This window comes from Sorex araneus, chromosome 1, assembly GCF_027595985.1.
Source record: "Sorex araneus isolate mSorAra2 chromosome 1, mSorAra2.pri, whole genome shotgun sequence".
Taxonomy (NCBI): Eukaryota; Metazoa; Chordata; class Mammalia; order Eulipotyphla; family Soricidae; genus Sorex; species Sorex araneus.
Genome location: NC_073302.1, coordinates 327383118 through 327409276, shown reverse-complemented (window position 1 = coordinate 327409276; position 26159 = coordinate 327383118). Strand labels below are relative to the sequence as shown.

Below are 26159 nucleotides of genomic sequence, written 5' to 3'. Positions count from 1 at the left end.
GGAAGTATAAATAAAATCATTAAAATACATATCCAATAGAGAAAAACACATTTTCAAAACTTTGTTAACATTTATATTTTTCACTTTTAACCATGATTTTTAATGTAATATCTAATCACCTTAAATCTTCATATCCAATAAAACACATAAATATATCTCTGAAGATGATATTCCAATGGAAAGTGAATTCATTCTCAGTATTATGCATAACATTAATATTTATTTATTTAGAGGATGTTTGAATTTTAGCAGTCAGAGTAAAGAATAAAGTGAATGGAATAAACAAAAATTGGACTATTAGAACCTAAATGTAAAGAATAGCATGTGAAATTAAAATAAAATCTATGGATTCCGCATCATCAGTATGCCCCTCTTGGTCCTACCTTATATTGCAGTAATTAGATGTTTTGTTAAAAGCAAATACATCACATGCAATAGCCAAGTAAATACTATATAAGGCCATTCAGATCTGACAAATGACAGTATAATGGCATTTTGTTAATTCTGTAAAGATAATATTGCTGAGTGCTTTCAAAATTACCTAATGTACAAAATTCTAGACTTAGTAGACAAAGAGTAACAACACATAGGAATTAAAGAAACAAATAAAACTCAGGGTGGAATTCTGTTCTGTTTTGTTTTGTTTTGTTAAAAACCATGTATTGAATTTAATTTTTAGTAAAGCAAGCATTACACATAATGCTTCAAAAATTTAAAATTCGGGGATAAAAGTTTACATCCAAAAAGATGAATGGAAAATTGTGCTTTCAGACTGTAGAATTAGTTTTCTTACAGAGTTAACCATTTCATCTTGCCATTGGATACTGGGATTTTTACCTATGTAATGTATATATGTGCAGTTCAAATCCAGGTCCTGCAAAAATCTAAAACTGTGTGCTTCACTTCATGTAGCAAAGGCACCTATGTTATTCTCCCTTTTGAGCAAGAGTTATGATCCAGTTTTCCTGCTGAAGATGATCTTTCCACTGCTCTGTCATTCACACACTCTGTCTTAAGGAGTACAGTATATTACAAGAGAAGAAGTGGCGATGAATCCCTGCTTACACTTGGAAAAAGTTGCTCCGTGGACCATTTGGAGAAGCTCTGGACAGATCACAAGGGAAACCGAGCAGAACTGTGAAGCAGACGGACAGTAACAAAAGGCTATTCTGGTGTGAGGAGAAGTCAGTCACTTCAGTTCCACAGGCATATGTTGCTACTGGACTGACAAGTGGAACCTGCCCCTGCTGGAGAAAGGTATAGTTTGCCATTGGGGCAGATGCACAGTTCGTACACTGTCTGTCGAGAATTTGAAGAGCTGGATGAAGATGAAAAGGAGCCAGTTGGTAGATTCCCCAGCCGGATTGTATCCGCATTCAAAAATATCTAGGGGGAAAGAAATTGCATTTTAATTCATCTTAGCGTACTACATTCCCCAGTGTTTTACAGCGTGAACTAATAAGGAAGACTAAAAAAACAGTCCTATTGGTTTAGCGGTCATGCTATATTGAACAAACAAATTACATCCTACGATATAGCTCTGAAGCTCTGCAGATATCTTCTCCTTTGAGAAATGGTGCATTTCAACAGAGAATTCTCCATTAAGCAAGCAATGTCGTACAATCGGCTGAAGGGTCCAAGCCTTTATCCAAACACTACAGACAATTAAATGATTTTGACAGACCCTTTCAATTTTACTTTTAAACTATGCCCATTTAAAGACAATACAAAGAAATAAGAATCTTCATGGTGAAGATGTTCACCAGCAACTGGTAATAATGAAAACTTTCTGACTTTAATATTTTAATAAGGCTAAAATAAAATTAGTTTAATTTGGGAGGAGTGTATCAAGCTGCACAATTAGCACCCATCTTTCTGAATCATTCAACTTACACAACTCATTTATTTACTCATGGATTTCATTTAATCACAGACTCATAACTTAGAGGAGCAGTCATAATATAGTTTTGACATGCATGGGAACATTTAGAAAAATTAAAAATTGGAGGCCATGGAAAGAGCTCAAAAGGGTGGAGTGCATGCATTACATGCGGAAGGGCTGAGTTTGATCTCTACTACCACACAGTTCTTTGCGTGCTTTACAGGAGTAACCCTGGAGCATTGAGCCAAGATTAGCATCCCCACCCCCAATACACAAGGGTGTGACTTCCAAACAAAACCCCCAAACCAAATGGGTCATGAATTTCAATGTGCAAAGAAAAAGAACCTCATGCAACTTATTTCTTGATTCAGTCCTTAGGCAGCTCATTAGCTAATGCCTGGCAGTGTCTTCACATTGATAGGCAAACCAAGAATCATTCCATGTTCTGCAAATTTTTCCATGTCTAAGTCCTATTTATTTCTTACTACTTCAGCCATAGTCCCCTAATTCCTACCCACTACTATTTCTCAATTATGAAACTAAGAGAACTAGTTCTTAGTCTATTTCATAATTGTTATAGTGAAATTTCAAGAAAGATAAATCAAACCATGATATTGCAGGGATCAAAACTGTCTAATAGGCTCCCATAACTTGAAAAAAAAAAAACAATCTTTATTCCTACCATGTCCCACAAACCCTCAATGATATAGTCTTTACAACATCATTTTATAAAATTGTCCTTCCTCCAGTTTTTGCATTTTACTTGTTCATCAAACATAGCAAAAGAACTATGTTGTTGGGATGTTTTATTTCCTCTTTCTTTAGCCTAAAGTAATTGTCTATGAACAATTATTGAGGTGGTTAGAGATTAGGATAAAATGAAGATGCCTGCTACTCACATTTTAAAAATTAAGTTTCTTAAGTTTCTGAAACATAGGAATCAATTGCATACTGCCAAAAAACTGCAAATTATTCAAACATCATGGGAATGTACATTTTTAGAATTTAATTGTTGAATTCTTCTTAATTATCTCTACTTAAAGATTACCTTTATCAGAAAGTTTTATCTAACCTATTAATTCATGATTTAATTAATATATTAATTTTGTATCATCATGTACTTTATAATAACAAAACATTAACATTGTAATTGAATGTATCAATAAATTAATTATATGTATGGACAATATTAATAATACACATGGGGTAGGGCATTTGCCTTGCATGAGGCTGACCCAGATTCGATTCACCTGTCCCTCTTGGAGAGCCTGGCCAGGTACCGAGAGTATTCCACCCAAATGGCAGAGCCTGGCAAGCTACCCGTGGCGTATTCAATATGCCAAAAAACAGTAACAAGTCTCACAATGGAGACATTACTGCTGCCCGCTTGAGCAAATAGATAAACAACAAGATGACAGTGACAGTGCTACAGTGCTACACGTAATTCTTATATATAATTGATATATACTGAAATTAGTTCATTTAGCTCCCCTTATGATTTTTTTTTCTGTAGTAGTAATCTCTAACATTGTATTAGGTATGTATTTATTTGTTTACTCCCTGTTTTACTTACTTCTAAGGAGACTTATGCAGGCAGGTTTTGCCTTTGGATCATGAGTATAGTACAATTCACAGATTTGTGCCAGTGAGTGTAACATACTCTTTCTTTACCTCGGCCATTTCTCTTTTTCTATGATACATATGTTTGTGTCCATAGAAGCCCAGTTGAGCTGCTTCATCTTCTTTAGACTTCTGCTGCTCCAAGATGTAAATATTCTTCTCATTTGGTCTTTCCATAGCAATTAACTATTATCTATGCCTTAATTTACTGATCACTTTTTATGACACTTTAGAATCGTACTTATATTTTTCCCTACAAACATATTTTTCTGGAAGGTAGAGCCTCAATGTAAGCTTTTTTTTTAATAACTTGACAGTGTTTGACTTTTCACATACAAATTCCACGATAATAAAGGCATTTTTTCAAATGAAGAAATTAAAAATGATGACATTTACCAACAGACTTCAAAGTTAAGAATAAATGATTAAAGTTTTTGATTTTTAAATATCAGATGTTAATCTACATTAACCTGTATTTGCTTATGGAAAAAATGACAGGAAAGCAGTGAGAAAAGAAAACACTTTGTTGTAATTATTTTTTCTAATACAAAAATTAAGAATTCACAAAACTAAGGAAAAGAACCTGACTATGTTTTGGGGTTATAGGAGTTAGGCATCATTATTTATATCTCTGTGTGTCAGTGCTAATAACATAAATTATCATATTACTAAATATAATACATTCTGGACATTCACTTCTCCATAGAGCACAAGGGAGAAATCCTTTACTAAGTTTGAAAGAAGAAATAGGATTATATAACCCTTGCCCTTTTCTGCAATGCCTTTTGGGGAGGGTGGGTGCAAAGAGGCAGGGTTTTAAACCCCGCTTGGCATTGCTCAGACTTACTTCTGGTTCTATGCTCAGGAATAATCCCTGGCAGTTCTTGAGACACCATGTCTGGGATTATAAATATGTGAATTGCATGTAAGGCAAGAACATTACTTCCAGTATGCTCTCTAACCCCCTGCACTTCTTTTAGGAACTAGCAACTTGCAGAAAGTAGACGTTATCAAAGTCTTCACAAATATTGAAAACCTAATAGTGTTGACCTCTAGGTATGTGGGGGTCTACATCTGCAGATTTGGAGATAAGTTCACTAGTTATAATTATTAGTTGAAGTGTTTTTTGTTTTTGATTTGGAAACCTGGAAATATAGCTAATAAAGTTGAACATGAAAATCTAAATGCATATGGATCAGGATTCTCATGCAGGATTGATAGAGGAAATAGTAGGTATAAAATGAGTAATTTAGTAGTAAGCAGATAAATAAATATTATTTTGTAGGAATTCATACATGTGCTGAAAACATGCCATACCTCATGGTGTTTTGCTTTTCTTAGTGTTGCTACTTTAATGCCACTGATGGAACCCAGGTTCTCTGACACATAGAGCTACACACTGGGCCTGCATTGATGGTTTGCTCAGTAGTGACAGCAGAAAGTGGTCAGTGGAACATGCAGGCGAAAGCCACAGAAAGCAAAGCACTGCTGCAGAGTCCTTGCTGACGGTGTGAGCCCTGGAGAATGTGGGACTTGGGGATGCGGCTGTCTGGTGGGTATTCTCCAACACTTCTGTCTACTAAAGAATTTGTGCTGGACAGCACTTAGCTACATGCCAATACCTCCAAAAACTTCTCATTTCCAACTTTATTTATAGCCTCATAGATATAGGAGGTAAGATATCCATTAGTAGACAAATTAAGATGATGATGATTGGGGCCTTTTAAAACAAGGAATGTTTTTGTCATGGAATAGAAAATATGTGAGGTAAAGTGGTTGTTATGTACTGAATACTTGCAACTCAGTACTGCTCAGCTTCTTCAGGTTTCTGTGCCATGGATGGACCTGACTTTTATCTTTTTCTGTTCTGCTGAAAGTTACTATGATTTTTATTTGGTGGGGGGCACATACAGTGATACTCAAGGGTTACTCCTGGCTCAGGAATTACACCTAGTGGTACTTTGTAAGCTATATGGGATTCAGGATATCTAACATTGATAATTTAAGTTTAAGATTTCTCTTCTAGGAAGCAGAACAATAGTACAGTGGCTAGGCATGCAGTCAACTCAGGTTTGATCTCTGAAGCACACAATATGGTCCCCTGTGTATGTCCAGGAGAGATCTCTGAGCAGGGCACTGAGCCAGAGTTAAGCCGTGAGCAGCACTCGGTATGGCCTCCAAACAAAAACAAAAATGATTTCTCTTCTCTATTGACCTATGTTGCTCTATAAACTACACAATTTGTTTGCTTAGAAAAGTTTTCCATTTAACGGATTTAATTACACACATTGTCTTGTTTCTACCATAAATTGATCTTTTTCTTACTGGTCAAAATCAGGCCTATCAAAGAAAATCTTAACTGGGATACAAAGAATAGGGCCCTTGACTTAACACAGCCTACCTGGCTTTGGTCCCCAGACCCTGATATGACGCACCAAATCCGCCAGGAGTGATCCTTGAGTGCAGAGCCAGAGTAAATGATGAGCACAATGGGGTGTGGAACAAAAGCAAACCAAAGCAAAAGTAATTCTTAGCCAACATTCTAAGTAAAAATTGCTGTCCCTTTCCTTTGTGTTCTTTTACATGTGTATGTTATTACATTGTTACATTCCAAGTACTACTAATTATTATAGTGGATACTATAATGAAACCTACAACATTTTACTGATATAAGTATGATTCCTATTGTCTTCAGAGATTCTTCAGAAAGATTATGTAAACTAATTTCTATCATAAAATGCTTTACTTTCCTAAACTTTAACTTACTTGATTAATATGATATTTTAAAATTTAATTAATAGAAAATATGAACACAACTGAAAACTTCTGGTTGTGATTAATTAACGGCACAATACTTAGTTCACAAATGATAACATCTAATTGAATCTAAGAACTATACTGATACAATAAAGAATATAACAAAGGATAAAATATATGAGCCAAAGATAATTTAATAACCAATAAGATTATGGGTGATTCATTATGAATAACTGAAATGGAATGATTAACACGATAAAAGCATCTCATTATAAAGGATCCAAGACATTTTAGAAAGTTTCTGGTTTTCTTGTGGCAGACAATATTGTAGTGAAAAAATATTCCTGAAAGGTAATATATATATATAGTACATATATATTGAATTTTTAAAAATTGAATCACCATGAGATACCTAGTTACAAGGTTGTTATTGGTTGGGTTTCAATCATACATTGTTCAAACATCCATCCCTTTGCCAGGGTATATTTCCCACCACCAATGCCCTTGGTTTCCCCCTGCCATCCTCCCCACCTGCCCCATATGCGGCCCTTGCCCCACCCTGCCTCTATGGCAGGCACTTTCCTTCCTTCTCTCTCACCGCCTCCACTTTCTTTCTCTCTCCCTTGCTTGCTCCCTCACTCTCTCTTTCCTTTTGGGCATTATGGTTTGCAATACAGGTACTGGAGGTTATCATATATATCCCTTCACCTACTTCAGCACTTAGTTTTTGACCAGAGGGACTATTTCCAAGTATTATTGTCTTGCTGGTCCCCTCTCTATTCTCACTGTCCTCCCATGCCTTTCCACTTGTGGCAAACTTCCATTAGTGAATTTAAATAATATTCAATATACTGTAAATCATTTAATTTAACATACCTCCTTAAACATAGAAATTGTACTATTATCTGTGAGTAAGTTTGTTAATAAAAAAGAAGCCAAATATGTTATTAAAACTGATGCCGAATCAAGAAGGTAATAGCAAATTAAGAATAGATTTTTTTGTTATATCAATATGCCTTCATCCTTACATTAAAGAGATATGCAATGTTCCAGGGAATTTATCAAATCATTTATCAAATTATTCTTTTTTTTCATCTTGACATTTGTGAATTCATAAAAAGTAAATTTCACTCAAAAGAAGCAAATACTGTGGGAAATATTAGGGAATAGCTTGTAGAAATGGAAAAATATTAGATTTTATACTTTCAAGTACTTTGACGGATAAATTACATACAATATATAGGATTTGAGATGAATAAGGTAGAACTAAAATCTAATAGTCAAAAGAACAACTATGATGATGCCCAGCAGCAGATGAGAGAGAATAGTAGAAACACACTCAACTCAAATACAAAGCTCAATGTTTGTTAAAGAAGAGACTGAAGAATGAAGAGGAGTAGACTCTGGAATATAGAGCTAAATAAATAAGTACAGAGAGGCACGGCGGGGGGTGGGGTGGGGTGGATGGGGATCCAGGAAAAAGAATGCACAAAGGAGGACCAAGAGATCTGAGGATTAGAGAATGAAAAACATTTCTTCAGTGTTTTAGAAGAAGAGAGAATGGGAAGAATAAATATACAATGGCATAATAATGTAAAGGAGTAAAGGACTTGGCTAGAATTGAAGAAAGTGTAATTCAGAATACATAATCACAATATATTAGCAAATAAATCTATGTATATAGTGAATGAGTAGAAGCCTTACAACGACTTATTCCAAAACATAATGCACATAAAAGAAGGTGACCATTAAAGGGAAAAAGAGACATCAAGAACAGTCTTGGGGAAATTAAGCTGACATTCAACCCAGGATTAACTGTTGAGTTGAATAGTAAGTTAAGCCTGTGTTTTCTTCATAGAAAAAGTGTCTCCATTTCTACAAACCAAACAAAAGTATTTTTGAAGCACAAAACAGAACAAAGGAAAACTTTCATTCTTGATAGCATATTGAACTTCATTATGCCCATGTGTCAATTTTGAAACTAAAAGAATTTAAATGCTTTAATTACAATGGATCTCTGAGTGAATATTATTCAGTATAAAATAATGGAGCTTCAATAATAAAATAACATTGAATTTTATATTCAAGAAATGGTATTACTATTTCCCACTTAGGATTCTAAAGAAGCAGTTTTTATATATGTATATATAAGTATGTATATTTATATATGTTATCTATAAATGTTTATATATGTTATCTATAAATATAATATATACAATATATAATATATTTATATGTGCATATATCGCTGTCATTGTCATGCTCATCGATTTTCTCGAGCGGGAACCAGTAATGTCTCCATTATGAAACTTGTTACTGTTTTTGGCATATCGAATATGCCACGGGTAGTTTATCAGGCTCTGCCACTCAGGCTGGATACTCTCCATAGCTTTCCGGGCTCTCTGAGAGGGGCAGAGGAATTGAACATGGGTCGGGGTCGGCCGAGTGAAAGGCAAACACCCTACCACTGTGCTATTGCTCCAGCCCAACATAATAATAATATAATATAATAATATATCATAATATATCATAATAATACTAACTTTGAAAGTCAGCCTCAGAAGAAAAGGAGCAGTCAGCAATCTCAAGAACTCACCTCCCCTTCTGTGGATTGTAAGTGGAGCTCCTTCCTGCAAGTGGCCTTGAAGTCCCCTGCTGCTGCACTCACCTGGACCCCCCTGGGAGCTTCCATTATCAAGGACCTAGTTGGTGATTCAAGTCTAAAGAGAAAAACAAGTGAGCCATTAATAGAAAAGGGGAATTGTTATAGGCTGAAACACAACATAGCCAACTAAAATAGGAAAAGGGAAAAAAAATAAACCTCCTGGCCATTTCAAGGAAATTCAAAATGAATCTTAGAATGACTTTTTTATTCCTTTATTTATGTTTGGTTCTTTATGAAACTATTTGTTTAACATCAAGTATGCCTACTAATTTTTATAATGATTTAATATGCTTCTGATGTTATTTTCTGTCACAATACTCATGAGAACAATGTAATATTTCAGATATGGTCAGGATGGAAAACATATTTGTGTATACTTAGTATGGAAGTATCCCACAAAAAAGAGTACATGCCCTGCAATGAGAGATATTTTTAGAAATCATTAGTAATATCTGTTTTAGAATCTAGATTTCAAAGTACTCTTTAAACATCTAGGAATAAAGTGAAAAGTTAAGACATATCCTGCACAAATCAACTTCTTCTGACCAAGGAAAATATCCATAAGAATGAATGACATTAGTCTGAGAAACAAAAATTAAACGAGGGGTGAGAGAGAAGAATATGTAAGATTAAACATATTGACTACATATATCCTGAGGCAAAAAGTAGAGTTTGAGATATTTTCATAAGAAAAGAGAGTTGGGAAGCCATTTAAAAGGCATTTTTAAATACCAGAGCAGCAGCAAAACAAGACAGAATGCATTCACTAGAAGACAGTTGCAAACAGTGACCTAGAGGAGTACAGGAGGAGTGACCTAGAGGGAGCTGGTACTTTGGACTAAGACCTCTGCACTGGGATTGTGATTACAAGTGCTCCCCTTTACCACACACCATTTGCACGAGAGCCTCCTTGTGCTCATAATTATCCAGGGCAACTGGTTCCCTTTGAGGCACAGATCTAGGAATACTTTGCAATGAGGACCACATGGAACATTTTGATCTTAGAGGATTAACTCAGTCCCACTTATGAAGCTGAATTTAAAAGAATCCAATCTGATGTTGAAGACCAGGACTAGCATTTAGAAGAAGTGATTTTTCACACTAGTTTTTTTGTTTATTTTCTTTCTTGCTTTTTTTTTGTTACTATTATTCATCGAAGTCATTTTGTAAACTGCACAACTGTGAATCTCTTCATGAGGTCCCTTGAAGGGGTCATATTCAAAACATTATTTTTAAAGTATTTTATTGCTTTTTAAATAAAAAAGTATTCTTCATAGAACACTTGCACACTTCAAGAGAAAAAAAAAGTGAAAGCAGGAGGCTGATAAAGAACATTGGTGTTAACCAACATCTTAGACATTATGAGTTAACACAATAACAACAAAATGCAATTGTGTGTTGAAAATTATTGAACAAAGTCTGGTTCCTGCTCTCTCTTCAACATTTACTTGCCTCAAGGGAGAGCTGGCTTGTTTCTGCAACCATTTAGCTTGTTACTTATTTGATTTGGGGGCCAAACTGCCAATGCTTAGAGTTTACTCCTGGTTCTGCATCAATGTATCACTTGACATAGAAATGTGAGGCCTGAGATCAAACCAGGTGTCATGTGCAAAGCAAGAACTCTGTCTGCTGTACTATTTGCTCCTGCCCCTGGTGATTTATTCTAACTCTGAATAAGGGTTTTCTTGATTCCTAGGATTCCTAGGGTAAAGGTTCCAGAGACACAGAATTAGACTCAGGTTTGTATTGTACTACTTGAGGCAGAATTCTTGGAGTGGATGTTTATGGTTTAGGTGACTATGGTTTAGAGAGGGGAGTGATGGCTATTCTCCTCAAGGAAACTCAAAGATGACCTTTCATGAATAAAGACTAAGTGGAGATAAGGAAGAGAATTTCTTTGCTAATACCAGCTTTGACGATGAGGCTCCCAATGACAAAATGTCAATCTTTGTACTTTAGCAGACACTAAGCCCATTGGTCCAAGGATACAACCTCTGAGTTGATGCAGTATAGGCCAAATATATAAATAAAATGTTAAGATAATATTTTCATTTATTTCAGACTAATTTTGATTTATAATTTCATAAGCTTGCTATATATATTATGTACCCCTATGTTATATATGTGAATACACATCTATAGAAATGTATATACATATATGTGTATATCAATGACTTATTAAATGATCAATAAAGACATAAAAACTGGTAGGAATATTGGAGTCTTATTAAAATTTTTGAGAGCTAAAATTATTTATATATTTGTTGGTTTTGGGGGGTCACACCTGGAAGTACTTAGGGCTTTCTCCTTATCTGCACTCAGGAATTGCTCTTGTAGGTGTTCAGAAGACTACATGGGATGGCATGGATCTAACCCTTGTAAGGCAAGTGCACTATTGCTTCTTCTCCAGGTGCTGGTTTTTTTCATTTAAGTCATTTCAACTATGTACTTTGATGATCTAGATTAAATTAAATGTGTCACTAGGAAGTTATACAATTTTTAGAAAATAGCACTCTTAAATACCATGTACTATTCAGAAAATATACATTAAGGATCCTAAATTCATTATAGAAAGAGTAGCACTGTCTAGTAGCACTGTCTTCCTATTGTTCATTGATTTGCTTGAGTGGATACCAGTAACATCTCCATTGTGAGACTGGTTGTTACTGTTTTTGGCATATCGAATATGCCATGGGTAGCTTGCTAGGCTCTGTTGTGCAGGCGGGATACTCTCTGTAGCTTGCCAGGATCTCAAAGAGGGATGGAGGAATAGAACCCGGGTTGGCTGCATGCAAGGCAAATTTCCTACCCACTGTGTTATTGCTCCAGTCCATAGAAAGAGTATACAACTAAAATTATGTGAGATAACTTATTAAAATATATAAAGGATTTTTAAATTATATTTAAAATTGAAAATGCTGGGGCAGTAAATTTTTTCTTGTGAATGTGAAATTAAGGGTACCTGGCAAACTATATTTTTATTCACTTGCCAGACTAATTTTAGAAAATAATCTGATTTTAGTGGACAAAAAAAATAACATACTACAATTATGGATATCTAAAAACTTTAACTTTGTGGTACTGAAATAACAAATTTTATCATGAGCTTTCACAGGTGCAATTATAGCCAAATAACTCATATATATGTATATATATATATCTGATCGCATTTATGCCTATATTCATATACAAACACACACATCAACCACAGCTGCACATTGTATCAAGATCTATTACATGCTAAATAGGAAAAATACTTTTCTTCAGGTACTGTGCAAGTTTTGCCCCTAAAATCTGAGTATTCAATTTCTTGAATTCTGAAGTTTAATCACAATTTAGCATATTTAAAGAGCATTGCAATTATGTTCACATATGATTGTGATATTATAAATCACAATAACTCTATGGGAAAAGATTTAAAGTTTAAATAAGTATAAAATAAAAATAGCACACATTACTAGTCATGCCAGCTTATCAAAAGTGATTTAATGATTGTGTAATAATATATTAAATTGGCAATATAAAATTATAATTTGCCAGATTTCTTTACTAGAAGCTGGGTGCTTCTAGAAGCTATTTGTAAATTGCAGGATAATAGAAAAGCAATCCCTACATCGGAAGTATTGCAGCATACTAAAATGTAATGGAAATTATTTCCAAGAAGCAATATGGGAAATTGAAGTATAAAGTCATTGAAACTTAATTACTATGAGTGATAGTTACATAAACCTAGGCAAAGAATTAAACAAAGGACTTTGAATAAAAGCTCGTAAGTTCCACATGAGTTCTATTTTAAAATTTAAATCCAGTTCATCTCTCTGGAGTTGTTACCTAATAAAATCATAATCTTAAAGCATCTTAAAAACAAAGGGGTATAGCAATACATAATTTCATTTCCCTTCTTTATTCATGAGTAACCATATATTTATAATAATATTTACAACATTATTATAAAACCAATGCAAGTACTGGAACTTATTCTGTAAGTTAAAAACTTGCACATCACATCTTTTAATCATTACACCATACTTCGTGTCCTATTTTTTTTCTTTTTAAAAAATGTCTTAGGCAGTACTTGAATTTCAGTACAGTAAAATTATTTTCTTTGAATCATATTGCTAATACAAAGGCCTTGGAATATCGTGATCCACAGCATGGAAAAAATAGTAAAGTGAACTTAGAATATCTAAAGCAATTTTTTAAAAGAATAAGTATTGGGAAAACATTTTAAAAATTACTGCAAAGCTTTAGTCATCAAGACAGTGTTGGCATGGTTCAAGTTTAACAACACAATAGAAATTTCAAAACCAGAGTTTCATTTAGTTTTTGTCAGATGCAGTAGAGTGATCCAATGAGAAGATGCTAAGTCTTCTCAACAAGTAGTGTCAGTATAGCTTGATATCTACATGAACAAAATGAAGCCCAATCTCTAGCATACAGTATGTTCAAAAGTGAAAACAATATGCTTTTCAAAAAAAAATTCTCTGTGATTTGCAGTTCCAAATTTCTTAGACCACAAAATAACTATAAAACTAGTGCATATTTAATTTATTAATCATTACTTGGGGGTCGCACCAAGAGGTACACAGGACTTATTCTTTCTCTATGCTTAAGGGATACCTCCTGGCAGTTCTCAAGGGATAAGTTGCAGCGCTACGTATTAAGTTGTTGTTTGACCACATACAATGGATGGTCTTTAATTCCTGTACTATGTCTCCAACCCTTGAACATATTTAAAAATAGACACTCAAGATATGAAATGCTGTCTTACAAAATTATCATTAATAAAATGAATAGATAATCCAAAACCTGGGATATTTTACATAAGGTATGTATGTAATAAAAGATTTATCTCCAAATATGGACATAATCCTCCAACTTAAAAATACAACTTAATCCCAAAAAAACCACATGGGCTAAATTTTAAGTGAATGAAAATTCCAGCTAAAGAACATGTATGTTTTCTTATGTGTCCATGAGTTAGTGGTTATTAGAGCTATTAGCCATCATGTAATTATAATTTAAAACATGAGATTTTGGATAGTGGGGATTTGACTGGAAAGACGCATGAGATACCAGTAAATAGGGACTGCTGGTGATACTCAATATTTACTCTAGCTCTCACTCAGGAATTAGTCCTGGCAGTACACTGAGGACCGACCATGTAATATGCCAGAGATTGAACATAGGTCAGCGCATGCAAGACAAAGCCTACCTACATGCTGGACCATGGCTCTGGCCTCCACTTTCATTACTCTATATATAATCCTTGATGCCCTCAGCATCACATGGCCACTAAGCAGTGCAGGTGTGGTGCATAATTAATTTACAGTAAAAGTTAAAGAAACTACTGCTCTTGTATACTAGTGATATATACTGAAGAGATCATGGAAAGGACACAGACATACCCATTTATGTTGAATGCATAAAATGTAAGATATACTGGTGGATGCAAAGCAGAATTTTCATGGTTGATTGGATCTATAGTAGGTAATGAATTGAAGAAACATAGTTGCTAGAATACATAGATAATCTCTGTTGAAAATTCAAGCTTTTCTTTTTTAAACTTTTTGGCTTAGTGGTCACACCTGGCTGTGCTCAGGGCATACAACTGGCTCTATGCTCGGGGATTCCTCCTGGCAAAAGTTAGGAAAGTTATCTGTTACAGGGGATTAAACCTGGGTTGGCTAAATGCAAGCGAAGCAGCCTAACCACTCTACTATCTATCCAAACCCCAAGAATTTAATTTTTTTTTATAAAGACTTTGGTGATACTAAGTTGAGATAATGTGCACACCAAGAACATAAATGTCAACATTATTGAAAATTTATTACTTTATTTATAAAAAAATTTAAATAGTGGTAAAGAAGATAAAGTAAAAATTTAAGATTATCTATTTCTTTCATATAAAATTTGTAAAATATTGAGATATGAAACTTAAATGAGGGAAACTTTGGGGTGTTATACTTTACTACTATCAACTGTATTGAAATGCAATTAAGTATATTCATGATGAAAATAATTTCAAAATATAATCCTGTTGCCAGTTTTTTATTATATAAAAAATGCTATGTCATTCAATTTCCCAGATTTTGTAATAATTTCAGGAGAGTGATGTCTATAAAAAAGACCTTCTGCTCTATACATTCTATATATTACTAGATTTTCTATACTTTACTAGAAAATTCAATAATTTGTGGTATTTCTGGGCAAAATAATCTGATATTTAAATCCATAGCATGAAAATGCCAAAATTTTAAAACATGACAAATATATATATAATAAATTTCCAACAATAGCCTCAAAAAATCCTCTATAATGTACAACAGTTTGTTAAAATATTGTGAAGATAAAATTATGTATGAAAATTATTAGATAAATAAAAATGAAGATAACGATAATGTTTTCTTTAAAATTAGAGCTTAACAAAGCTCTATAAATTCTAAAATGGAATTGGAATGCAATACAATCTACAGCAGAATGTACTGCTAATTTCAGAGTAATAATACTGTTATTAAATAAATAATGATCAATAAAATAATGCAGAATCTATTTCTTGAAGAAAATAGGTTAACATCTTATTCTAATATAAAAACTGATGAACTGGACTAGATTATAACTGTCTATAAAAATTAGAAAAAGTTAAAAAATATTTTCCCATTTCTTTAAAATACAGAACTAAGAGATAAATAACATTCCATACAAAATTAATGACACAAATTGGAAGAAAATACAGGAAATGTAAAGTTGGAAAAAGGAAAGCTAATTGATATGAAAGAAGATATATAAAAAAGAAAAAAGAATCAGCAACATTTACTTCACGTGTCTGACATTATATCCATTTTATCAGATAGTCTGGGCTTTTCAAGTCAGTCTAGAAACTCAATAAATATCCTGAGTTGAGATTTGATAATTGAATCAGTCAAAACATGCATTAATATCTAGAACTATCAAATAGATTCCTGCAAGCAGAGCTTCATAGTTTCAATAAAATTATGCACTGCATATTTACTGTATGGGCTGGAGCGATAGCACAGTGGTAGGGCATTACCCGGGTTCGATTTCTCTGTCTCTCTTGGAGAGCCCGGCAAGCTACCAAGAGTATCTCGGCTGCACGGTAGAGCCTGGCAAGCTACCCGTGTCATATTCCATATGCCAAAAACAGAAACAAGAAGTCTCACAATGGAGATGTTACTGGTGCCCGCTGGAGCAAATTGATGAGCAATGGGATGACAGTGACACTGACAATATTTCCTGTACACAAACCTTCCATCCAGGAAAGTATGCAACAGTACTGGTTTTGACTGGAAATTCATTCATGTAAATAAATATTCTCCAAAAATGACTGTTGAAAAAATTTCAAATGTGTGACATTTATGTGGTCTCAGTACAATTGTGTACTTTTTGAAAGTATTATGAAAATCACCCCAGTACATTTCAAACTGGTTTTCATCATGGGGATCTAGTGATTACAGTAGAGAAAAGAATTAGCATTCTGTTTGAGTCACTCACCCATCTGTTTCTTTTCCCCCCAAGACATTCTGTTTCATACAGTTTTATATATCAGAGATACAAGATTTTCAAAGGTGTCATGCAATTTTCAAATTAGAAAGTAAGTGCTCTGGGTCTCTAAAAGAATTCTCAACTTTATGAGAAAGTCAGACTTCTTTCAGGTAAGCTGCAAAGTGCAACAGAAACCTTTACTTTAAGCATTACACAAACATCCCAAATCTTGTACTTGCTAAATATTTTATGACTGCACCAGATAATGGTAGGTAGGCAGTCATTATTTGAGCTTTATTGGTGAAATGAATGACAATCAAGTAGGTAAGCATTTTAAGAAAAAATAAAGAAAGTGAAGGACTGTAAATATGGTAGAGCAGGCAGGATGCTTGTTTTACACAGATCCCTCGAGTGGCACCAGGATTTATCATTGAATGCAGAGCAAGGAGTAATCCCTGAGCATCTCAGGTGTGACCCCAAAGCAAAAACAAAGAAAGGAGGGGGGAGTGAGAAGGGGGCTGCTCTGTAACCAGAATACATGAGAATTTGTCTGCTCTATCATTTCAGGGTAAGGTGAATGTTATTCATGAGCAAATCATATTGTCCATATATTTTTTTAAATTTGTTTCCTGGCAGTGTGCAAATGTCATTATGGATTTTTCCTCCATGATAGATCAAACAGATCTCTAGATAATTTGTTGTTTCATATTTCCAAGACTGCAATCCTAAACAAGCCTGTCATAATGCCCATCTGTCACTAAATCATCAGAAAAGAAGAGAAAAGGACAGGGAAAATAGGGATGGGAGGGTGTGAGCGGAGATATGAGGAGGACATGGAAATATGGCTTATTTTCAATTTTTCCCCAGGAAAGGTAGAAAATATCAAGCAAAGAAATTTACCCCTTTGTTAACAGAATGTCTATGGGAAAAGACCTTATTACAGAATGAATGTGAGTGCTTCTTAAATACAAAAGTACTGCAAAATGTGAAATTTGTTTCCAGGGAATAATTTGAAGCTTGCAAATCATAATAATTAAACTTTAAATTTTATTCATAGAAGAATAAAAATGATGGAAATATGTCAATTGAACTTTGATTCATTCTACAGAGTCCAAAATCCAGATTTTTATGCTATTCTTAGTATAATGAGTAGCACTCAGATCAAGCATTATTTGGGCAATGAACATATAATGTATTTTATCACGTCTTGTTTTTCTTTTTTTTTTTGACTACACCTAGTGGTGCTCAGCACTTACTCCAGACGCTCTGCTCAGGAATTACTATTGGCTGTGCTTGGGGCACTGTCTGGGATGACGGGTATGGAAGCCAGGTCAGGCTAGCACCTTATTGGACCTTCACACAGGTCTTGTATTTTACCAACTCTTACTGTAGAGAATAGATATTCTTTTGACCTGTAATACTAGCACTATTCTGAAGATATAAAAAGGGACATTAATATTGGACTATTTCAGATAAATATACTGTTATTACTATGTTGCATATGTTTTCTTAGTCTTTTAATGCATATGTTCCTGCTGAAAAATAACACCTCATATAAGAAATCATAGAAAATCTATTATGATTGTCTGTCGCATATTGGTGGAAGAAAGTCACCCCTAGTGGTAGGCTTAGCGTAGGAACACTAACCACCTGACACTCAACTATGAATAAGCTATGCAAGTAATGGTGACTCAAAATTTTAAAAAATTAAGGAAACTAATTTTAAAACAATAAACTAATTCAAATATACATGGCAGGGTGGGAGAGAGCTCAAAAGGCCGCAGCACTCATGCAGGAGGAGTGGGACTGAACCTTAGCACCACGAGGTTCCCCACACCACCTATGGGAACAATAGCACTGAGATATAAGTATATCCTGTAAGAACCACCTGTGTGACTCCAAAATAAAAATGAATAAGATATGTGCTTGAAAACTCACATAGGGCTTGCCACTTGTTAGGCAGTCATCAAATACCTGCTAAATAAATACATGATTGAAACCTAAATTCAACCAAATGTTATTTATCTTCCACAAATTTGTTTTTTTGAAATTTTCACTGTAAAGTCTTTTCTTTACAGTAACAAAATCAAGAAAAATGGCTACATATTCCTCAAAATAACATTTTATTTTCTTGGTCAATCAATTTCATCTTATTGACCTAGGTTCAATTCCTCCATCCCTCTGGGAGAGCCCAGCAAGCTATTCTGCCCACATGGCAGAGCCTGGAAAGCCACCGAGGAGTATTCGATATGCCAAAAATAGTAACAAGTCTCACAATGGAGATGTTACTGGTGCCCGCTCGAGCATATCGATGATGAACAATGGGATGACAGTGCTACAGTGCAGATAAAAATTTGAAGTTGATAAGGAGTATTTCTTATCAATTGCCAGCAAGACCTGTAAAGATCTTCTCAGACACTCTGCTTTAAATCTTCAGTACACAAATAAATGATTGATTACCTTTATCATTACTGGTCTCTGCTTCTGTTTCAGTTTTGAGATTTAGATCAGTGACATTTATTTTGAGATTGCTATTCTGTTTTGGACACTAGCATATGAATCAAGTGTAGCTCAATATTTTAAGTGATCGATGAATAAATCTCTTTGGTTTTTGTGTCACACCCAGTGGTGCACAGGGGTTAACTTTGGTTCTGCATTCAGGAATTACTCCTGGTGGGACTTGGGGGACAATGTGGGGGGGCTGGAGATCGAATCCAGGTTGGCCATGTGCAAAGTAAATGTCTACCTGCTGTACAATCTTTTTGTACCCTGATGAATAATTTTTAAATAAAAACTAGAAACACTACATAATAGTGTTATTATGTAAAACACTACATTATAGCTTAATTCACATTCACATGAGTTTGAAATATGGCAGCTGGGTAATTAAAATAGAAGTTTTTTCTCATTCCCCTTTGGCAATAGACTTTTCATAACAAAAACTAAATGTAATTACTAACATGTTAAAAGTGAAAAAAAACATTTATTTAAACTTAGTAATTACAAATTTTATATTGAATGACTCTAAATTATGGTATCTATATTGAAGCAGGCCATAAACAATTGAAATCAATATTAAGCACATAAGTCTTTGTAATATGCTTACAACAGCTATCACATTCACTCACCCAAGCTTTAAAAATGTCTTCATTTTAGTTTTGTAAAATAATTCAAATTAACAAACATTTTATCAGCCACAGCTCCTGTAACACTACAGATAAGCAATGAACATGCACTGAGTTTTTAGCACATCACCCTACTAGATGAGAGGAGTAAAATAAATAATTAAATTTAAAAAGTGAAATTTCTGAGAAAAGAGACATAAATCAAGACTAGAAAACCCCCTGTGAAACCTGCATTTTACATATTCTTCCCTGCTGTTTTGATGTAGAGTAAATTTTATTTTTTGGGGGGTGGGTCTTAGAAAAAAATCATTGATCATTGGAAGGTCACCTGTTCTCTTCTTATTGTTAAGTAGCTTGTTTAAATCTATATAAATCAACTACTTTGAATGAAATTTCTTTAGGAAGTTTCATCATAGAATTGTAAGGAACTGAAAAGTTTATTTTGCAAGAATATGGCTTATTTTTAAAGGAATATTTTCAAACAATTTTACCAGAACTTTTGATTTAATTTCAGTATTTATAAACTTACTCATCTGGATAAAAAGATTTGACTGTGTTTCATTCTAAAACAAAACATTTTTTTTTGCTTAACATATTCATTGTTTAAAACAAAAATGTAAACTCTCAAGCTGATATTGTATTTATATTTATAAGTAATTTTAATGAGTGGTTTATATTTAAATTATAATGGCTATTTTTAATATTATAAAAATAAATTCTTGAATACAATTAATCAGAAATGAGTTATATAATGTATAATTTTTATTAGATATGACATTAAATAGCTGAAAGGTATATAAGATCATTTCATATATGCATATGCTGTGAAATGATTATTTCAATGAATTATATAAAACATTTTCAATTTTCTAAAGCAACATCACTCACATCAGAAACATGCATGGAATAATGACTAAATTTTAATATATCTACTTTTATTAATAATTGTAAATGTCTTGAGAATTTCCTGTAACATTGTCATCTCACAACCTTCACAATAGTGAGATCTTTTACTAAGTATTTTTCTTACGCTAGATATAGCATAAGGTCAGGAAGCACCATTGAGAATAATAGACTGAAGACAATGAAGTTATTATTGTCATTACTATGTGAACTCTTTTTATAATGATTTTTGAGTTATAACTTTTACCTGTTTTCTGCCTCGTTTTTTTTTTTAGTCTATGCATAACTATGTTTCATTTCCAGAATCCCTGTTTTTATCAGTTTGACTTTAAACACTTTAAAAATGATTGTCTTTTCTTACGTTTTCCCATTCTGCTTTTCTGATATATTTATTTTTCTATTTATTGTGCATTCCTTAGGGGAAATACACTGATAATTAGAATATTTCATGTATTTTTACCCTCAGTCAAATTCTTGACTTTCACTGTGTAGGCTAGAATGCAAATTCTTTATACAATATTTAGCACAGTGACTATTTTAGTACTTTATGTCTTAAAGATAGTTAGAAATGATAGAAACTATGACACAAGTGTAAGAATAGGAACTTACCTGAGGTCTTGGGAAGGCTCTGCTCTAATGTGAGGTGTCTCCACAGAGTGCCCAAATACTGCTCCTTCAGTGCCTGGTGTTGGATGGTCAGTGAAAAATAAATTTAAAAGTTAGTATAAGACAGTGAGTGGGAAGGCCCAGTACTATAAATCTCCATTTTATGCACAAATATAATTGCCTACGTTTGAGATCTGTAAACCGAGTATGACAATTAAATAGAATATTTTGCAAAATAATTCAAGATTGTGAAAGTTCAAGGAAAGTGAATCTAAATGTCATATATTGACCACTTAAAAATTATCTTATCTATGAAAGTTCAAGATGAGAATTCCCTTCCTCTATAATCAAAGAACTAACTCTTTTCTTCCTCTTCTTTATATTGTGTAAATTTAAGGGAGGAATAGGTTCTGTTTTTTTTTCAAACAGAATAAGGAAGATGTGAAGCATGAACTACTATGCAAGATATCATTAATTGCTCAAATATATGGGTTTCATGGCACATTTAGTGGCTCTCCCATACACAACTCTTATCTTTGATTAAATGATCATTCAACAGTAGAGAATAGGGCAACTTACTTTGCCCTCTGTGGAATGAAGACTCTATCTAAAACCATGAATTGCTTCAATTCATTTCATTAGAGTTGACTTCTCACGGAGTCATGGTTATATGAAGGGGTTATACACTCTCACACTTTTCTCAGACAGCTAGGTCAGCACTATCTAAGTTTGCATTTTATTTTTCAGGTTTCCAAAGATTTTCCATAACTTATCCATACAACATAGAATGATTTTTCTTTCCAAAAGTCAAAAATGTTTTTTAATTAAAATTGTAACAAAACCTCTTTTTCTTAAATTGTATCTAATAATTATAATTACGTTCTTTAGAATCAATTGTACTTTCTTTTGGTTTATTTTTCTTCATATACTCTTTGTAAGAATTCTATTGTAGGCTCCATAAATGGCTTCAGTATTAGCTTAATAGAAAAAGCGGATCACATATATAAATTTAAATGTGCAAATACAATTTGATTTTGATTATTGCAAAGAAAATGTTAAATATCTTTATTTGTAAGCAATATAAAGTTTGGCTTGTAAAAAATTAATTAAAATTTATATTTCTTCAAAACAAGAAGCTGGAGAAACAGAATAAGGGTTAGGAATTTTCCTTGCATGAAGGCAAATTGACCCTGGTTTGATCCCTGTAACTATATATGATCCCCTGAGCACCACCAGCAATGATCCCTAAAGTGATCCTAAAAAGAGATGGGAGTAGCCCTTGACCCCAAGACAAAATATAAAATAATAAAATAAAACAGGTTTATTAAAACTAAGTGATCATATAGGGAAATACAGAGTACTCATCAGATAAGTCTGTGTAAGACAGCAATGCTGACCTTGATACTGAACGACAGTATCAGTTCACTGATAGATCACTCCATAGATAAACACGAGGTTTCATTTACATTATGGTTCTAATAAATAAAGTAATACTATAGTAAATTCCTAAGATAATAGATTTTTAATTAAGCTGAAAGCAATTGTCATTTGTTGTCCTTGTATTAGGATTTTAAGCAGAGGGTGTTCATAAACCATGCTCAGAGAACTTGGGATGTACTTCTGGTGACACTCAACCAAGTTTGGGCCAGACTGCTCAATGCTTGGCTAATGATGCAGTGCTCTTAGGTGCTGTGAGATGGGAACAAACCAAATCTGCAGTGGTGCTGTGCGGTTAGCATGTGTACCAGAGACTGATTTCAGGGCCTCATACATACTAGGGAGAGTTTTTGAGCTATCTTCCAGAAGTCCCTGATTAGTTTTAGTAGTTTCAAGAAGTTTTAATTGTTTTCTGAAAAGATTCTCAGGTATATAACTGTTTTTTAACTTCATATACTCAGAGCAATTATTCTTTCATTTGTTTTTGATGATTTTTAAATGGATTTTTATTGAGGCATATCAGTATACATAAAAGTTCACAATAAGTAAATAGATCAATGAATTTTCACCAAATGAACATTTTTTAAGTAACATCCTGATCAACGACAAGCGCAATCTTAGCCAACAGAGCCAATATTAAGCAAAAGAGTTTCTGTTTTAATAATTTATGAGACATTTTATTTCTGGGAGTAGCAAATCCTTTGGGATGCATCTTTAGAGTAGAGTAGCAGTTTTAGGTAAATTCTCAGTTTTAGTTGTAATAAGAGTGACATTATATTCCAAGATATATTCTTTTTGTATCCATAGAAGTAACTCCTTTGGTATTTTATAAGACAACTTCCAGAAAGGATACTTAGCCATAAACAAAAAGTTTAAAAGTTAATTTATACTGTTCTATGATTTTAAAACTCTTCCAATAAAATGCAGAAATACATGTAAAGAATAGCAATAATATTCATTGTCAAACACAGAATGCTTATTGCAAACATTGTACCTTAGCATTATGTATCACTAACAGTAAATATAAAGCTTGAAATGTTCAGTTTTCCAAAGTTTTTGAGGATCAAAAACTCATAGAAATATGATCCCAAGTATGAACAGAAATAATTGATAATTTTTAACAGAAGAGTCAAAGTAGGACCAGGGAGATAGGACAAAGGCATGGAGTACATTCTTGCAGGAGGCCACCGTTTTGATCCCTGCTACTCACTGCCAGCACCAGCTCTATCAAGTTTGGCCTTTGTGGCTCCCCACCACTGCCAGGGAGGTTTGGCAGGCTTCAGCACCCCTATAGGACCAAGCTATAATGCATTTTCCAATCCAAATCACCAGTTTCACAAGAACCAGTATTTTGGTCTGGGGATACCCAATGATGCTCAGGGAATACTCTTGACTCTGTGCTCAGGGATCACTCTTGGAGGTGTCTGGGGACTTTATGTAGTGAAGGGTGTATAAAAATAAAAAGAAAAGGCGAGGGCGAGGGAAGGGACACCTCACTGCACCGAGCCAGGCACAGGGCCTAGGGCAGCAGCTGTCTCTCCCGCCACCCGAGTTCGGTAGCCTCCGGCCCCTTCCCCCACCCCGGGGAGGTTGGTGGCAATGATGTGGCAGGCAAAGGAAGGAACGGAGCCAAGATGGTTGGTCTCACTTGCAGTTTATTCCAGTCTTCCCGCTATATCCTTCCCCCCCCCAACGCCACCTTCTCTCTGAACCCCTTTTATTGATCATGGCCCTTCCAAAGGGCGCAATACATTGACATCACCAAAGGCACCAAAAGATCTTACAGGAAGAACTTTGAGGCAACATAATTCTCTCTCATATCTGCAGGCATTAATCTAGGCCCCCAGAAAGAAGATAAAAAAGCAAAACCAAAGCCTTCATTGGGCTGAAAGCACTGGGATTTACATCCCAAAGACCAGGCTGGGCTGCAGCAAGAAATCTACATGTCAATTACAAACTAGACAGCACCTGAAATTTACATCCCAAAAACTAGGCTGGGCCAGAGCCTGGAATCTACAATGTCAAGTCAAGCCTGGCTAGCACCTAAGTACTTCAGGTCAAAGATCAGCTAGGTTTCTGTGACAAAAGGTTTCTGTGACAAAACTCCTGAAGGCAGCTGGAAAAGGGGAAATATTCCAACAAAGGGAAAACCAAGGTTGGCTGCAATCGGTTATTTTAATGACCAAAATCAAAGTTAATTTCTGACCCCCAAATATATATATTTTCCTTTTTGATAATATCAGGGCTGGAGCGATAGCACAGCGGTTGGGCTTGTGCCTTTCACGCAGCTGACCGATGTTCAATTCCTTCGCCCCTCTTGGAGAACCCGGAAAGCTACTGAGAATATGGAGCCCGCATGGCAGAGCCTGGAAAGCTACCTGTGCGTATTGGATATACCAAAAACAGTAACAATAAGTCTCTCAATGAGAGACGTTACTGGTGCCCGCTCAAACAAATCGATGAGCAACGGGATGACAGTGTGATGACAGTGATAATATCTAGAAGTACTCAGATCTTACTCCTTGCTTTATGTCTAGGGATAACTCCTGGCACTGAGCATAGACTGCTCTATTGTTCGGGGAACCATACTCAGTGCTGGTTCTCTAACCTGGGTCAGCCTCATGCAAGCCTAGCACTTAAGTCCCTGTATACTCCCTCTGGCTTCCAAATTAAGATTCTTGTTATTGCTTCCAAAAATAAGATTCTTGTTTTTTTTGTTTCTTTGTTTGTTTTTTGCTTTTCAGGTCATACCCAGCAATGCACAGGGGTTACTCCTGGCTCTACACTCAGGAATTACTCCTGGCAGTGCTGGGGAACCATATGGAATGCTGGGAATCAAACACTGGTCAGCCGCATGCAAGACAAATGCCCTACCTGCTGTGCTATCACTCTAGCCCCCCCCAAAATAAGATTCTTAAAGAAATAAATATACAAACCTATCACCTAAGGGACTAACTTGAAAACTGAGTAAAGATAATTAACATTATTTTCTTAAAATTATTATTATTATCATTATTATTATTATTTTGCTTTTTGGGTCACACCCGGCAATATTCAGGTGTTACTCCTGGCTCTGCACTCAGGAATTACTCCTGGTGGTGTTCAGGGGACCATATGGGATGTTGGGAATTGAACCTGGGTTGGCCCGCCCTACCCGCTGTGCCCCAACATGTGGCACTGAGCATGGCACTCGCTAATGATGCATTTGGTTGCCCTCTACTAGATTAAGAAAGGTATATTTACTTCTCTCTTGCTAAGGGATTTATATATCTTAATAATGGATTAATATCATATTTATGTTGGATAAAATCTTTTAGCAACCAATCATCACAACTTGCTTTTATTGATTCATCTTACAAAAATTCCAGATGCCATTCTTTTAAGTTTTGCCAGAGCGAGTAATCTGGAATGAATTTATTTTTGCCAAGGAGACAGGTTGGAAATGGGGTGAGAAAGAACTTGGTTTGTTAGTGGGAGAGGGTGTTGGTACGGAGATTGTTGTTGGAACACTGTATGACTGAAACAATATATTGCAAACAAGTTTACAAGTCATGATGTCTTAATAAAAGATAAAAGAAAAAAAGACTAGCATGTGATCTAGCAATAGTGATCCTGGTTTTTAGGTAAAGCATGTAACACTAATTTAAAAAGGTTTCTGTAT

General features: G+C 34.5%; 1 protein-coding gene across 3 annotated transcripts in view; it reads right to left on the bottom strand.

The window, feature by feature from the left end:
* Positions 1 to 618: 618 nt before the first annotated feature.
* Positions 619 to 26159, bottom strand: part of SGCZ (sarcoglycan zeta) — a 1018550-nt gene continuing 993009 nt past the window's right edge. For all 3 annotated transcript variants that reach the window (XM_055138572.1, XM_055138579.1, XM_004610323.2), the window contains 3 exons: positions 21065 to 21137; positions 8856 to 8979; positions 619 to 1386 (listed from right to left, as the gene is read on the bottom strand). In XM_055138572.1, the coding sequence (XP_054994547.1) occupies positions 1195 to 1386; positions 8856 to 8979; positions 21065 to 21137 (389 nt within the window). In that variant the 3' untranslated portion in view covers positions 619 to 1194. The remainder of the gene's footprint in view (positions 1387 to 8855; positions 8980 to 21064; positions 21138 to 26159) is intronic.